Source organism: Cyprinus carpio, chromosome A16, assembly GCF_018340385.1.
Source record: "Cyprinus carpio isolate SPL01 chromosome A16, ASM1834038v1, whole genome shotgun sequence".
Classification (NCBI taxonomy): Eukaryota; Metazoa; Chordata; class Actinopteri; order Cypriniformes; family Cyprinidae; genus Cyprinus; species Cyprinus carpio.
The window spans coordinates 5,722,385-5,738,583 of NC_056587.1; the positions used below are offsets into that span (position 1 = coordinate 5,722,385).

At 35.7% G+C, this 16,199-nt stretch overlaps 1 protein-coding gene across 1 annotated transcript in view; it reads right to left on the reverse strand.

Moving 5' to 3' along the window:
* LOC109063167 (neurobeachin-like protein 2) overlaps positions 1–16,199 on the reverse strand; it is a 66,073-nt gene that overhangs the window by 36,222 nt on the left and 13,652 nt on the right. Inside the window, 11 exon segments of the mRNA XM_042772206.1 lie at positions 108–206; positions 1,025–1,108; positions 2,750–2,836; positions 4,750–4,856; positions 8,304–8,616; positions 8,723–8,808; positions 12,447–12,529; positions 12,920–13,032; positions 13,477–13,558; positions 13,740–13,901; positions 14,846–14,934. Coding sequence (XP_042628140.1) covers positions 108–206; positions 1,025–1,108; positions 2,750–2,836; positions 4,750–4,856; positions 8,304–8,616; positions 8,723–8,808; positions 12,447–12,529; positions 12,920–13,032; positions 13,477–13,558; positions 13,740–13,901; positions 14,846–14,934 — 1,305 coding nt within the window.

A 16,199-nucleotide genomic window follows, 5' to 3' on the forward strand; every position in this document is an offset into this window, starting at 1 on the left:
AAGCATGTTTTACTTTGTGTAAAAGTACTGAGTACACATTTCATCTGACTAAAATGTAAGGTCACACCATCTGTGATAGTAGTTACAGTTAGTTTCTTCTCACTCACCATGTTCATCAGCTCCTGCAGGAGTCTTTTAGTGGGCTGTCCTTGACTTTTCAACACATCAAACAACTGTGAGTAGCCAATCCGCTCCTTGAAGACCTCCTGGGAAGACAAACCACACAAAACCACAGTTACATTACAACTGAACAAGCACAGAATACAATGAGTGCTCTTACCACCCCGTTCCCCAAAATAAACCAAAACACAAAAGATACTATACAAAGCAGAAAACTTTTCACATGAAAAACAGGATTTTATTTCAAATTTTATTTTAAATGAGAAAGTCCAGTCTTCTATGTAAACGGCTTTCAGAACGCAAGGCCACCCACATTATTTATTGAAACTACGCTGAAAAAAACAGAGAAAACATGGCCATAAATCTTCACAGTTGTGTCAAAGCATAATGTTTGCTTCACAAAGAGGGTGTTATTGAAGAACAGGGTGGCACAAACTATATTTGACCCAACAGCAAAGAATTCAGTCAATAAAACAAGAGCATTTACATACAGAAGTAGCAGTAAAGTCATGAAAAACTATACCATGGCATGTGTATTGGTACAAGAAACCTAAACACATGTAATATACATCCATATATATATATATATATATGGATGTATATTACATGTTTATATATAAACAGGATATGGGATTATAATACTTTTGAACCTGACAAATAACCGTAAAGTTAAATGAGGGAGGGAGTGTTTTTTTGTCACCATGGGTGACCTGGTTCTGCAGAACCACATCAAATGTGCTGATAAGATTAACCACACACGCATAAGGGGCACATTTATCATACGCAAGCACTTTGACTTATTACGCTGATAAGACAAGAGGCATCTGCAAGCTGACCTTTCAGAGACTTTTAGGAAAGACATGCATAAGGAGCGAGAGGAGAGGAGGTTTAGGACATGTCATACCTTGGCAGATGGCGAGCTGCTCATAATGGCGGTGAGAACTCGAATGGCGTGTACTGTGATGCAGTCAGAGCCCTTTTCCCAAACCTACACACACATATGCAAAATACACAAGTCATTTAGTTCATTTTCACATTCTCGTGTATAAAATTATTAGTTCACCCAAGAATAAATATTCTGTCCAAGCCCATAGGAGAATTTTTTGAAGAACCAATGCCGTTTTTTCTGTCAATTTAACACAGACATGAATTAGCTTTCAAAGCTTCATTGAATTTTCAGTGAACAATGACAAATGTTTTGGTCTGTTCCTCAAGCGAAGCTTCATATGTCTTCAGAAGACTTACAGACTACTTACTGCATTAATGGTGTTTTTAAGATTCTTCAGAATTTCTCCTTTTGTTTTCCACAGAAAATAACAGCAAAATATGGGTTTGGAATTACATTAAGGTGAGTAAATAATGATATACGCTACCATTGAAAGGTTTGATTTTTAAGAAATTAACTCTTTTATTCAGCAAGGATGCATTTTCTTTAATAATCAGAAATGTTTCTTGAGCACTAGATCAGAATGATTTCTGAAAGATCATGTGACACTGAAGGTTGTAGTACTGGCTGCTAAAAATTGCCAACAAAGGAAATAAAATTACATTTTAAATTCAGAAATATTTTATAATATAATTGTTTTTACTGTATGTTTGATCGAATAAATGCAGCCTTGATGAGCATAAGAGACCTCTTTCAAAAACATAAGAAAAAAAAATCTTACCGACCTCAAACCTTTGATCAGTAGTGTGAACATTTTTGTGTGAAATATTGCTTTTAATAAAACAGTTTCAAAGAGATGCATGCAAGGAGATATCTATGCATTTTAAACATTCCTCCCTGAAGTGCAAGATTCTGTTAAAAACAAACTGAATACAAGTTAATGTTAAGAATTAAATTAAAGAGATTAAAACATGCAACAGTAAAACCGATTTTTCCTTTAACCTTGAAATATTTACCACCACTCCACCACAAATATCCCACCAAATGAAACACACACCAAATGTTACACCAACAGCAGCACAGCTACACTAGACATGCTTAAAATCTAGATCACTGCAAGACAACATGCAAGGTGACAGGCCTTGCAAGTACATCCAAACACACACACACACACACACACTAAACCACCACAAGCAGGATCCTCACCCTCCAACTCTGTGTACTGACACTGCATTAACACAGCTCTTATAAAACCATGTAATATGCATAGGTTTATTAATAATAATAATAATATCTTAAAAATACAAAAGATATTTAACTTTTTTTTTTTTAATTAAAATTAAATTATGCATGCACATATGAATGTTAAAAATAAACACATTTTTGACATTCATACATCTATACACATTTTTAGGCAAAGAACTACCATTAGAACACGATAGTACCATCATGTCATATCCAACTGCCATGATACAATAATAACAGCATAATGTTTTAAGGTTCCACATTTTTCGTTGCATTAAACGGGCACATGCAACGACACGTTGCAGATGTTTTGGTTCTGTATATTCGCCTAGACAACACTGCACGCTTACGTAGAGCTTGTTATGCAGAATCTAATGTTGCTCAGTCAGCAGTTGTGTGTCTGTGTACTTGTCTGTGTGTCTGTGTTTGTGTCAGTCAAGTGAAGGGTGGGTTTCCTGCTGACGAACGCCACACTGATCAGCGGTGAAGGGAAAGTACCTGCTCCACTTCAGCCTCTGTGAGCAAACGTGTAGTGAGGTCACACTGGCCCTCACACTCCACCTTAAACCTGTTACTCTGATATAGCTGCAGGACAGACACACATTCGCACACACAGCGTCACAAGAAACACACGAACACAAGTGAGTCAGAGATAAAATATGCAAGCAGAAATTGAACTTACTGACGGATAAAGCAAAAAGAAATGAATAGGTAACAGACGAAAAAGAGAAGCTCTACGAAATCCTTATTACACAACATAAAGGCTGGTTACAATACACTCAAATACCACACAGCTTACCAAAACCAACTGTGATTACATACAAACATATGACGCAGAACCTATATTTCATCACAGGACCGAAACAGAGGCTGTGCTACAAATAATTATTGTCCGTCATTTTGATGCACTGGGTTGTAAAACATCTGTCATGGTCTATTTTTATCTGTCAGTAAAATATTGGCTTAATTGGTCAATGACAAATCTAGTTTAAAATACATTTTCAAAGTTCTTGTATTCGTGTTGGTTTCATGTTGTTTTATATCACATTTTTATATCATCTTCAAAGTAAGTTTAAAGTAGGAACATGTTTTCCTTGAATACATGTGTACACATCTTAATAATTCTTACAAAAAAATAGTTAATTTTTTTTAATTCATTTGAATATCATTATTTTCAATACAATTTTAATTCAATTAATAAATATCTTTACAATTTAGTGAGCTGCAAAACATGACTTTTAATACTGAAATGAACTTGACCTGGCAAAGGCCAAATTATGTTATTTCTGTCGGCAGGGATCCTCTCTATGATATCATTTCCTGTTTTTTCTGCATGTTTGTTGCATCAACTTTGATTTGACAGACAAATGTATATATATAATTACGCCAAATTACTTGAAAATAAAACATATTGAGGCTTTTGATATTAGGACAGTTGTATGGCTTTTTTTTTTTTTTTTTTTTTTTTTTTTTTACATTTTTAAGCTTTTCCTTTTTGTTTCCTTTTTGTATGTGAAAGAACTGCTCTGTATGTTAACTGAAATATATTTGAAATAAAATATAAGTATTACATAAATGAAAATTTGACATGTTGCCTTGGTAACTGAAATATGTTTAGGTGAAGTACTAAAATTACTGAATGTAATAAAAATAAATTATATATATAACATTTAAAAAAAGCATATAAAAAAGCATGAAATGACCAAAAAATCAATTAAAATGAAAATATTAATACAGAAACATAATAAAAACTATAATAGTATATACGTAATACTAAAATAACACTGAAACAAAATGGTACTTTTTTGGAAAGTTGTTATGTCCTGTGGTGTGGCTGTTTTTCTTCTGCATGTAGGTCGCACCTCCTGACATTGATTTGGCAGACAAATGTTTTTCAAATATTTGAAAAATTACTTATTAAAACGCTGAAATTAATTCAACTTATTGAGGCTTTTGATATTAGGACAGCTGCACTACCCTGACAGTTTTTACTTCTTCAGTTTTTTTCTTTTAATTCAGCTGATGAAATGTATTTAAAAGAAATGCTTTAATTCCCTACTGACATCCTTCAGTGGGAACGTTTCCAGAGTAGGGAAAAGCAATATATCTTGTATCTTATGTAAAAATGATGTTACTAATTTTAAAATATCATATTTTTTTTCAACTTGATAAATGACTATATATATATATATATATATATATACATATATATATATATATATATACATATATATATATATATATATATATATATATATATATATATATATATATATATATACATATATATATATATATATATATATATATATATATATAATAAATTAAAGCAACCTCTAGATTGTTTCTGAGTTCAGTAGTCTGCTTATTATTTTATTCAGGCATAACATCAGCAGTCTGCCACATTTCAACCATGAGACTGATTCGAATCCTCGAGGCTGGAAATGTGAAGCGCTGCTGCAGATATCTCAGAGGGTTTAAGAAGGTGGCGTTCTGACCTTGCTGTTCTGGATGAGGCGGAGGATGTGCTCGAAACAGTTGTTATTGAGAAAGATAGCCTGCAACACAGGCCGGTCTGAACACTGCAGGATCTCTGGGATAGCATCTGCAGGGCAAAAACACAAGAACATTCAGTCTTTTTAACCTGTGCCTTCTGAAAAGATTAAACTGTGCCAGTTTTAAGCAATTAAATAAACAGTGCTTGGACATCAGCATTACTCACAGTAGAAGAAATTAAACGCAACAAAATAGCTGTTTTGTGAGCTTTTGCAACTTCTCAATTCATATTGTTTCCAGAGAACTGGCTACAATTAACTTCTGCAAAAGGGGTGGAAGTTCACCACAAATACATTATGAATGTTTAAAAACAACATTAAACATATCAAACACAGTGATCTTGGTTAAAGATCTAGAATCAGAAGCTCTGCAATTCACCATATGATACAACATTGTTGTGTTGATTTTTTCTATTTTTTATTTTTTTTATTGCAAGATGCCATCAGTTACATTATGACATAATATCATATTACATGAAATACGTCTGGGAAGTTGATGTGACATGTACTCCATCTAACTATTCAAGCAGCATTTTACGACTTTATGACCTTATATTAATTGAGAGACCTGGAATATTTGTATTTCAAAAATGATTTTGTCACACTGCAGGACCATTTAATGTAAATTATAATTAAACTAGTGAAGGCAAAAAAGTGTTTAAAGGGGTCATATGACGTTGCTAAAAAGAACATTATTTTGTGTATTTGGTGTAATGAAATGTGCTTATGTGGTTTAAGTTTCAAAAAACACATTATTTTCCACATACTGTACATTATTGTTTCTCCTCTATGCCCCGCTTCTGAAACGCATAGATTTTTACAAAGCTAATTGGTCTGAAAAGCAAGGTGTGCTCTTATTGGCCCGCTATCCCGTGCATTATGATTGCCCGTATGCCTCAAGCGTGAGACCGAAATGTTACACCCATTAACATACTGTGATGCCGTGTCCCGGCGCAACGAGACAAAAACAATAAAACCAATTACAAACGAGGCATTTGTTGCATCCAGTGGGGAAATAATTACGGATTATAATGACTTATACTTTCTTTTTGATCTTTAATGTTAAGAGATTATGATATATTGTAATGTACTGAAATTTAGCAGCTGCTTTCTAAGGCCCCGATCAGACATAACGCAGTCAGGGGTGCTTTTTTTAAACGTTTTCTACTGGCAGTAAGTGTTTTGCATGCTGTCTATGCACCTTCGGGTGCCTTGCATTTTTGTAGGAATGCTCTGAGTGCCTGAAGTTGAAAAAAATCAACTCTGAGCAGAAAAGTGCTCAACATCATTCAAGTTTTTTTTTTTTCATTGTCCAAACGAGTGAAAGGAGAGCCAGGCCTTCCATTGTGCTGATGGATGTTTACAGTTGCTTGGACGTCCGGAGAATGTCCGGAGACTGCAATGATGGAGGAGAAACTTGTGGTTATTGTCAAGGGTTACCCAGAGCTGTATTTAAAAAAAACAACAAAAAAAAGTTTCTGGTAATATGATAGTTTACTTAAGAGCAAACCAAAGATTTTAGAGTGCTTGCGCTATAATCCTTGATTAGACTGACAGGACAGTTGATTCGGTGGTTGCCTAGCAACATAAAAAAAACCCTACAGCGCTCTGCTCTTTTCTAAATTAAAAGGAGTCAACCAAAAAAAGGCAGTGCAGTGTGCCTCACGTTTTCAAACCTGAAAAACGTGTTCTGTCTCATCGGGGCCAAAGGCAGCATCCTAACAGTCATGGATTCTCAGTATTGTCTTTTGTGTTCCACAAAAGCAAGTAATGTTGGTCTGGGAGAACATGAGGGTGAGTAAATGATGACAGAATATTCAGTATTGGGTGAACTATTTCTTTAAAGGAGACATCAGATGACCATTTTCCATATGTTGGCAGGGTTCCTCAATTAGTTTTCGCTGAGGTCCGAATTCTGCCAACAATACCAAGTTAACAATACCAACAATAGTTTTTGTCCACGACCCGCATCAGTGACACGTGACAATAAGCGACACGGAATTCTATTTTAGAAATGGTTATTTTCTGCGACATCGCGGCAGGAACAACATACAAAATATGATAGTTATAATCTTAGGTAAAGATTATGTGCTTTATTCAATGTTAAAAGTGTCTAATGTGAGTTTGCATATTTTTTTGCGTGATTTTTATAGCCATAGTGAAAGCAACAATAGATATTTTACCTCAGATCTTGAAAATAAATGATGCTAAAGCAAGCTTGCGTTAAAACTGTGAACTCGCTGCGAACCAACATCCATAACAAAGATGGTATTATTCACACACTTACTCACTCAAAACTGTCTGATGCTGCGTTTGAATTTTCATGCCACATTATTTTTAGTGCGGGCCAAACATTTTTTTCTCGCGGGCTGCCTATTGAGGAACCCTGCTTTAGGGTCTTCATGAAATGGGTGTAACATTACCTCAGTGATCATGTAAAATAACACCTCTTCCATGGCGCATGTCGACACAAGAAGGTGGTCTTATTCAAATAGCTAGCTATCGACGTAGAAACCGGCTGCAAACTGATACAGCTCACTGGATGACACAGTTTCAGACTCAGACAGCGCATAATGAACTGGCTGTGTGCTTTCTTTTGAGCTTCTCTGAGCTGGCAGACATGCCAGAAACCTAACTAAATGAAAAAAAAAGCTAAAAAAGAAATCATCATGAAATGGGAACCACCCACCATAGAATACTGGATGCTTCAAATGAAAAGAAAATAAACTTAAAACACAAAGACTAGTAAGAACTAACCAATTGATGACTGAGTGTTTTTTCTCTACTTACCAAAACTACAAGAAAGAATTAATACACAACAAAAAACAAATGGAACCTCAAAAGTGAGTGATTTGAAACACCCTACAAAGGTAACTACTGCACAAAAATAGCATTCTGCATAGAAGACTCAACTCAGTAAAGCTTGACATTAGCCCCTTTCACACAGTAAATTACCCGAATTACTTTACCGGTAAACAAAAAAATGCACTGTTCACACAGGCAATGCCATTCCCTCTTTTTAACAGTACATCACCATTCACACATCAGTTTCAAAATACCGGTAAATTCTGTGACATCATTAACCGGAAATTACCCCTAAATGGCTGCGCCTCCCGGTGTTGTGTTTGTAAGCATGGAGGGGTATACGCGGTCAGTGTTTTTGTTGATGTTTTCATTTTTGTGTCAAACATTCACATTCATGCAGCTGCTTTTTGCCCAAAGACATCGAATTTACGAATTTACATTCACACATGATCTCTTAACAGTAATTTACCGGTAATTTGTGGGAAAGGGACTATAAACCTGTATGACTTTATTTGTTCTGTGGAACACAAAAGATGATATTTTGAAGAATACTATACACACTGTTTTCAACCAAAGTCAATGGTGGCGATGCTGAGACATTTTTCAAAATATCTTAATTTGTGCTCCACAGAAGAAAATCATGAATGAAAAAAAAAATGAGGTTAAAGAGTAATGGGGGAATATTCTCTTACTCAACATGTGTTCGAGAAGTGTAATGAGGTTATCCTCCCAGGTCTGCATATCTCCCTGCTGGCTGTCCGGTGGCCGGTTCCAGTTGAGCAGCTGGAAGTAATCGTCCAGTACAATCCGGATCTCTACCTGCCTGTCGCTCAGGCTGCTGGAGTGCAGAAGGTGGATCATTGCAGTCAGGCACCGCAGAGTCATTTTAAGCAGCCGAGGGTCCTTGGGCTCTTGTGGGGATGAGGCGGGAGTGAGGCACCAGGAACGCAGCACAGACATGAGGTCCTTCACAGCCTGGGGGGTGATGGAGAGAAGGCCGTTTCTCTGAAACACACACACATAAAACAATAGCACATTACACACTGATGTGGTGAGGTATGTGGTCGGCGTTAATACGTCAATAAAAAGAGGTCCAGAGAGTCTAATTTACCTTGCATCCACTGATTACAGCTCCCTGTAGATGCACCAGCCTCACCACGAGTGGCTCTGGGATTAGTTCACTCTCTTGTAAGTAGTCTGTGGGTGTAACCAGTCATTTAGTCACAAGAATCTTAAAGCTGAGCATTGTTTGTGCAACTGTCATTATTTTAACTTATTTTTGTTAAAGAGAATGTTTATTCAAAAATGAAAATTCTGTCATCATTTACTCACTTTCACACCTTTCTAAAACTGTACGTATTTACTAGAAGACGATATTCTGAATTCTTATTATTGTTTTCCCATAAAATTAAAGTCTATTTGGTACATTGTTGTTTGACAGAATTTTCTTTTTTTGGGTGAGCTATCCCTTAAAAAGGAACTGGCATGAAATGGGAACTGCCAACCATAGAAAAACACCGGATGCTTGAAATGAACACAGATCAAAGTTGAAACTCAAAGACTAGTCAGAATTAACCAGTTCATGACTTAAGTATTTTGTTGTTGTACTTACTGAAGCTACAAGAAAGAAATAATAAACACCAAAACAACAAAAAATAATTCTTGATGTAAATAGTTTTGATGTATTTCTATTAAATTTTTTTTTCTGAAATTAATCCCACCTAACATTAAAGTTTTTAAATATGCATTTATATTGCAGTAATTTCACATGCAATCTTTTTTTTAATTAATTTAGAAACAACATAAAGACAGTATATTTTTTTATATTTGTTAAGTGGCATCTTTTTTTTTATGACTGAAGGCCAGTATGTATCATTGATAACACTACTTCTGATGTCTCTATGATATAGTTTTCCCCTAATATTTAACCATTGACTATAGCCCTTCAACATTACAGTATAATTGAGAGCTATCAATTTTAACATTTATTATTAGACTTTAAAACATTCTAATTTAAATAAACTTAAAACAATCTTCACATAAACCTATTATAATAAATGTCCTATTTAGCTACCTGTGCCCTTCACCAAGTAGGAAATATAAAGAAAATGAATAAAGTTATCAAAAACTAAATTCTAAATTAAATATAGATAAATCCTTAAAGCTACAAAAGTTATTGATTTCCTCTTTTTTCTTTTGTTCTTTGATTAACAGACATCACAGCAGCTGGGTTATTAGGTTTTTGGCTGCTATTACTCTAAGAGCTACCTCTGCTGAACATGATGCGGATCTGACACATCGTATTTTCTCACAACTCTTTACCTTTTCTGGCATGCTTCAGGTATTAAAGTCTCTACTAATGAGCTGACGAGTTAGATAAGGGAGACAGTGCTGGGCTGCTCCAAGACAGTTTTGAAAACCACTGCATTTCAGAAACATGTTCTTAAATGTCACTCATATGTAACAAATATTTACATACATGCACAGTTTTAAGGCAGCTTTAAATCACCTTTTTTTTGGTAACTTTATGACTTAACTGACAACATAAGTACAGCATTGCATGCTTGTAATTTCTTTTGTGCTTTAATATGAAATGATATACAGCATGCCAGAGCATTTGTGGGTACAATTGAAGAGCACATGCTACGAGCACAGTATAATGGCTGACAGCACAGGAAAATTGTTTTTTATTCTGACAGGACAGGAAAATATCTCATCTGACTGCAGTTCACTGTTGTTCCACTGAAGCTCCTAGCACCTGTACTTTTTCCACACTCATTTGACTAGTGCCTGGCGCTGAGGTGAAGTTGGAGTGCACGTCTGAAAAATCTTCCATTTGATGTGGTCGTAAAAACGTTATGCGTCTAAATAAACGCAAATCTTGTCAAAAATAAAAAATAAGGCAGAGGCTATTTGCACTAAGTGCAAATAGCAATAGATGCTATTTACACAGTGTAAATAGCAAATAGATGCTATTTACACTAAGTGAAAATAGTATATTTTCTTAGCGATGGATGCTATTTACACTAAGTGAAAATAGCAGTATTTTTAATAATATGCTATTTACACTAAGTGCAGATAGCGATAGATTCTATTTACACTATGTTAAAATAGCAGGATTTTCTGCTATTTATACTACTTATTGCAAATATTGGCAATTATCTCCACCTTAGTATTGTTGTACATTATAAAACAGTATGCTGTAATAATAACGCATTGAGTGTAAATTATAATTTTTATTCAGATTATTAAATGGATGCCACCTTATTAGGACAATAAACCAACCCCCCCTACACCTACCCTAACCCTACCCGATACTTAATTTTTCAACTTTTTGATTAACTCCTTAATTTTTTATTGAAAATAAATGCCTTTCTGATGTGATATGAGATTTGAAAAGGAGGAAAAAAAGTTTGGTAAAAGGCGGATTCGAACCCGGGTCGATCGTGTCAAAAACAATACTATACACACTTTACCATCTACGCCACTGAAGCTGACATTTAACAGCCGTTTTTTGTAGTGTTGTCTAGCCCTATAACACGTTTGTGGGTGTAGCTAGTGTAAATAGCCTCTGCCAACAAGGCGGGCTATTTGCACTTAGTGTAAATAGACACTCCGAAAAAATAATAAAAAAAGAGACAGAGGCAGCAGTTGTGAGTGGGGTGGCAAACACTAGCTTCACCCCTGCGTCAATTGCACAGAAATTTTTAACACCGTTAAACTGACCAAAAATTTATTGTATGCGTTAACGCACTAATTTTGACAGCACTAATATAAATAAATAGATAAAACTAAACAAAGCAAGATAAAGCATATAAATAAATAAAAAACAAAGCAAAGCAAAGCAAAACATAAAAAAAAAACATAATACCATGAAAAAAATAACATTATATATATATATATATAATTAAATAAATAATTAAATAATACAAAAACAATACAAATAACAAAGTGAAACAAAACACCAAAATGTGGACCTGAGATTTCATTTTAGGGGGATTTGCCGTCCCACTCGCAAAAACACTAAATTCTGCTGCAAAACCCATAAGTGTGTGTTCATATGGCCTCCCTACCTTTGAATTAAGGACATGCTGGGTAGATTAGAAAATCTAACAAACCTCACACAAACATATACACATCATTACATCATAAACCTTTTGCTGAAAAACAACTTTTCAGAACAAGAAACTAGTTTACCTCGCCTCATGACCACAGGCCACTTGGACCCACTGCAGCTTGCCAACCCACATATAGGTGTGGAAGTTGCTCAAGAGCTTATAATCAATTTATCTTGATTTGAATTTGTGTCAGTGTTTTTATTTTTTTTATTGATTGCATGCTGGATGATAGTCCTGCTTCTCAGATTTGCTAAATTGTGCGCTTATGAGGAGTCCAGTTCAAATCTAGCCCGCATCACGTCCTAATCCCAATCCTCTCTCTTATTCCTCTCTTAACTGTCCTATACAGTACATTATATTAAACATCCATAAACAAAATGTAGATATCTCCCCATATCTACATGAAAGGTTGCTTCTACAATCTACCACACAAGTACATGTCCAAACAGAGCACGACACAAACAAGATACAAGTCATTATTTATCACTTAAAAAAGGACAACGCCGCTGTGTTTAAATGAAGAACATTTAAAGGCAAATAACATGACAAATCACAGCACTGAATCACTGTGGATTAATACTATAGGGATCAGATCGCCCTTTCTTTACAAACAACATTTTGTCTCCTGGGAGGATATGTGTGATATCTCCCAGGATGTGAAGTTGGGAGTAAATGGAGGTTAAAGATTGTGTCAGAAGGCAGGAGTGGGTGACATACCGTGGAAGAGCAAAGGAAGTTCCTCTGGTAGAACAAGGGGGGAGAATTTATACTTGCTTCTCTCCAGCATACTGACCTCCTCCCTGAAAAACACACAAAGCCCTTTATGGCAATACATATTTACATACTTTGTTCTTACCTACTACTAAAGCAATAAGCTACAGTAATATCTAATATCTAATAGTCTATGAAAGGTGGAATGTTTCATAATACACCTCAGTTCAAACCTGCACATTAGTGGAAGGGCAGAACAGTGCTCCTTTAAGATATACACTCATGCTGTGGGAAGTTTATGCTGTGTGTAGTTCAGACAGCTGAGCATAAGAATAAGAAGGCTTGAGAGCTGAGATGTTAGGACTGGGTGTGTTATTAACTGTTGAAGTGGAGCTGAAACAGAGCTTGCCACTCTTAATGGCTCCTACGCATTCCTATTGTGGTTTAACACACTGCCCAACTCACAGACACACACTCACCCTGCCTGCCGTCTCCTCCACGTCTGATAAGGGTCAAAGAGATTTTCGCACAGCAGCAGGCCATGCTGTACCACCGACTGTAAAGTGCTGTGATCATCAGGCTGCTTCTTCAGCTGTAACACACATACATAAACACACTCGCCTGAGTCTTACACAATGTACAAACCTATCTGTTTTTGGCTTGTTAACACACAAACATTCCTTTGAATAAAGCAGATGTCTTCCACCCAAAGCTTTCTGATTAAACCTGTTCTGTTAGTTCAGAAACCTAAAACAGCACGTGTAATAAAAATAGCTGCATAGTAATATAAAACATAAAATTAAGTGAACAAACGTTTCATTGGTATGTTTAGAATAAATACAATTTTTTTGTGGCTTTCTTCTGTTGATAGAACAATGTAGAGGTGACAAGAAAAAAATAATACAAGGGGAACTTGATTAGGAAATTATGTAATCTAGACTCAAACTTGCATTTCCCACATGAGCACTGTGGCTTAATGTATCAGCTGGGGTGCAAACCATTATAAAATGGTTTCACAGATGTTTTGACTTCTCACCTGAGTCAAACAGAAGTTTAGGAGCTTGATCGTCTCGAACACAAACCCCGGGGTCTTTTCAGAGTCTATATTCTCCATATTTCTGCAAGCAGAGATTCACATCAGCAATGGTATTATTGTACACTCAGGGATCAGCTATGCAATTTAGCATAAACTGCAGCCTTGCATTATCCCTGCTGTTTAAACAAAGAAGCTTATCAACAGGGGTTTGAGTCACTGGGGCATTATCGCAAAGAGAATGATGGAGTTCACTCTGAGCTCACCTGCAGATGATGATGAAGAACTTGATGAGGAGCAGTGGGTGTGGAGCAGTGCTGCTCTGATCCTGCCCTGACATGTGGAGGGCGCTGTGCCACAGCTGGGTGCTGAGGAACACCAATACCTCCTTGGGGAGGAGCGGGACATCGACGCTCCATTCCTCCAGCCTGCAGACAAAAAAGAAGGTTGTTTGTTTGCTTTTTGTTTGTTTTTGCTTTTTTGTTTATGTTGCTTTTTGTCTGTTTTGTTTTGATTTTTGTTTGTTTGCTTTGCTTTATTTTGTTTTGATTTCATTTTGTTTTGATAAAGCACTGATAAATAGACATCAAAGAAGTCAAAGCACTGTTTTTAGTTTCGTCTGCTCTATTTTTTTTTTTTTTTTTGGTGCATGTCTTCATCACAATTTGCTGTTTTGGTGTTCCTCAAAATATAATATTAAATAATATTTTTTCTAAATTTCAAATGGGCAACCCTAGCTGAACCACAACATTGGGCTGGAATTAATCCTTCATCTGCAACACCACATCTTAATATACCTAAAGTATATGTGCTAATCTTTAGATCACAGATCTGGTGTGCACACATCTGGTGTACATACATCAGATCTGCAGAACGAGATGAAAGTATTTAAAAGATTTTTCAAACTCACCAACCATTAAATGAGCAATTAAACAAATACAGGCCTTAAAATCTCTTCCATTCTCTTTATTTGACCCTCTAACTTTTGCACTCACTCTAATTCTATTTATAAAAAAAAAAAAAAAAAAAATTAACTACCTTTTTAATCTTTTTGTATTCTTTCTATTTTCTTTCATTTATTATACAATTATAAAAAAAGACCTCTAACACTAGCTTGCTCTATTCTTTTTCTATTCTATTTGTTTTTTTTTTATTTATTATATATATATATATCATTGGTCTTTTGTTGTTTTTGATTGCTTCCATTGTCCTCATTTGTAAGTCGCTTTGGATAAAAGCGTCTGCTAAATGACTAAATGTAAATGTAAATGTAAATTTATTTTTTTGTTATTGGTTTATTTGTTTGTGGTCATTTTTAAGTCGACTTCCTGTGCCTGTGACATTTTGGTAGCTCAGCATGTAACTGACTCACCGGCGAGGCTCCGTCGACTGCACATCAATGACCTTCTCAAAAGACGCCACGAATGCCTCCAACCACTGCTGCAGGTAAACGACATCTTTCTGAAAGACAAAGAGAGATAAAAGGAAAGAGTTAGAGGCTATAAAACAGGACAACCCAATGGTCTAGGTTTCAAACAAAATCACACTTTAGGAAATCCAAACTGCTGATTTCTGTGTGTCTATGCGTACACCTTCTGCATCTAAATTGAAAACATCCACTTTAAAAAAAAAGACAAAAAAAAAACATCCATTGTGCTCAGTCCAGCTGTTTTTGAACACATCTTCTGTGGAAGCCCCTTAAGAAATGCATCTTATCGGGGTCAGGATGAACCCGAAGTCAGATTATTCTGAACTTTTATCAACTAGTACAGTCACAAGTTTCTCAGGCAACCCAACCACTATTCAGCTTGGAAATTATTTAGTTTTGCACATGCATAGTACACCTTTAGACCAAGAGCATGACTGGGCGCTATCTCCAAAATCAGAGAATGCACACACTTGTGTTAACAACAGGAAACTACAGAGTATGCAAACTTGTGCAGTGTAACACTGGATAATGTGAATTCATAATGCAATAAATGCCGTGACAGTGGTTTTGTCAATGGGACAAAAGCAAGTATCACTCGCACAATCCATTATGTTTGTGCAAATATAAAAGATGGTACTAATATGCACCTTTTAAGGAAAGATAAGGTTGTCCAAAAGTTGTACTGCCCCAGAAACAAGTTGTTGAAGGAACAACTTTGATGCACACCTGGATCTAATGCCAGCAAAGGTGCATAAACCATCAGTCATACTGAAGACCTGCTATTTGATCTCATGAATCAATATTAACTGAAACAGAAGGCCCGGTTAAACATATCACATGTCCTATGGGTAATTTAATATGCTAAAGACTTTATACAATGTTTATGTAGCAATGCATAGTCATAGGTCAGATTCCAAGAAAACGCTTAAACTGATTAAATGTAGACCTTGAATGCAATGTAGGCAGAATGCAATGGAATCGTAACTCTGACTTTTATTTTTTCAGTCATCATCAATGAATAAAAGGAACTATTGACATAATTCATCTTTGACGGAGAGATCTCAATAACATTTACTGTAAACTTCTGTCAAGAATGAGTCACATGGGTACCAACACCAACAAACCCTCGCATGTGACTGTCATTGGAAAGCGGCTGGTGGAAAACATTTTAAAATGCTTAGCTCAAAATAATGCGGCTTGATCCACCCACTCATATACGGGAAGTTGGGCTGTCAGCAGCTTCATAAAACACTCTATGATATGTACACAATCCGACAGCAAAATACAGAGGGCATCT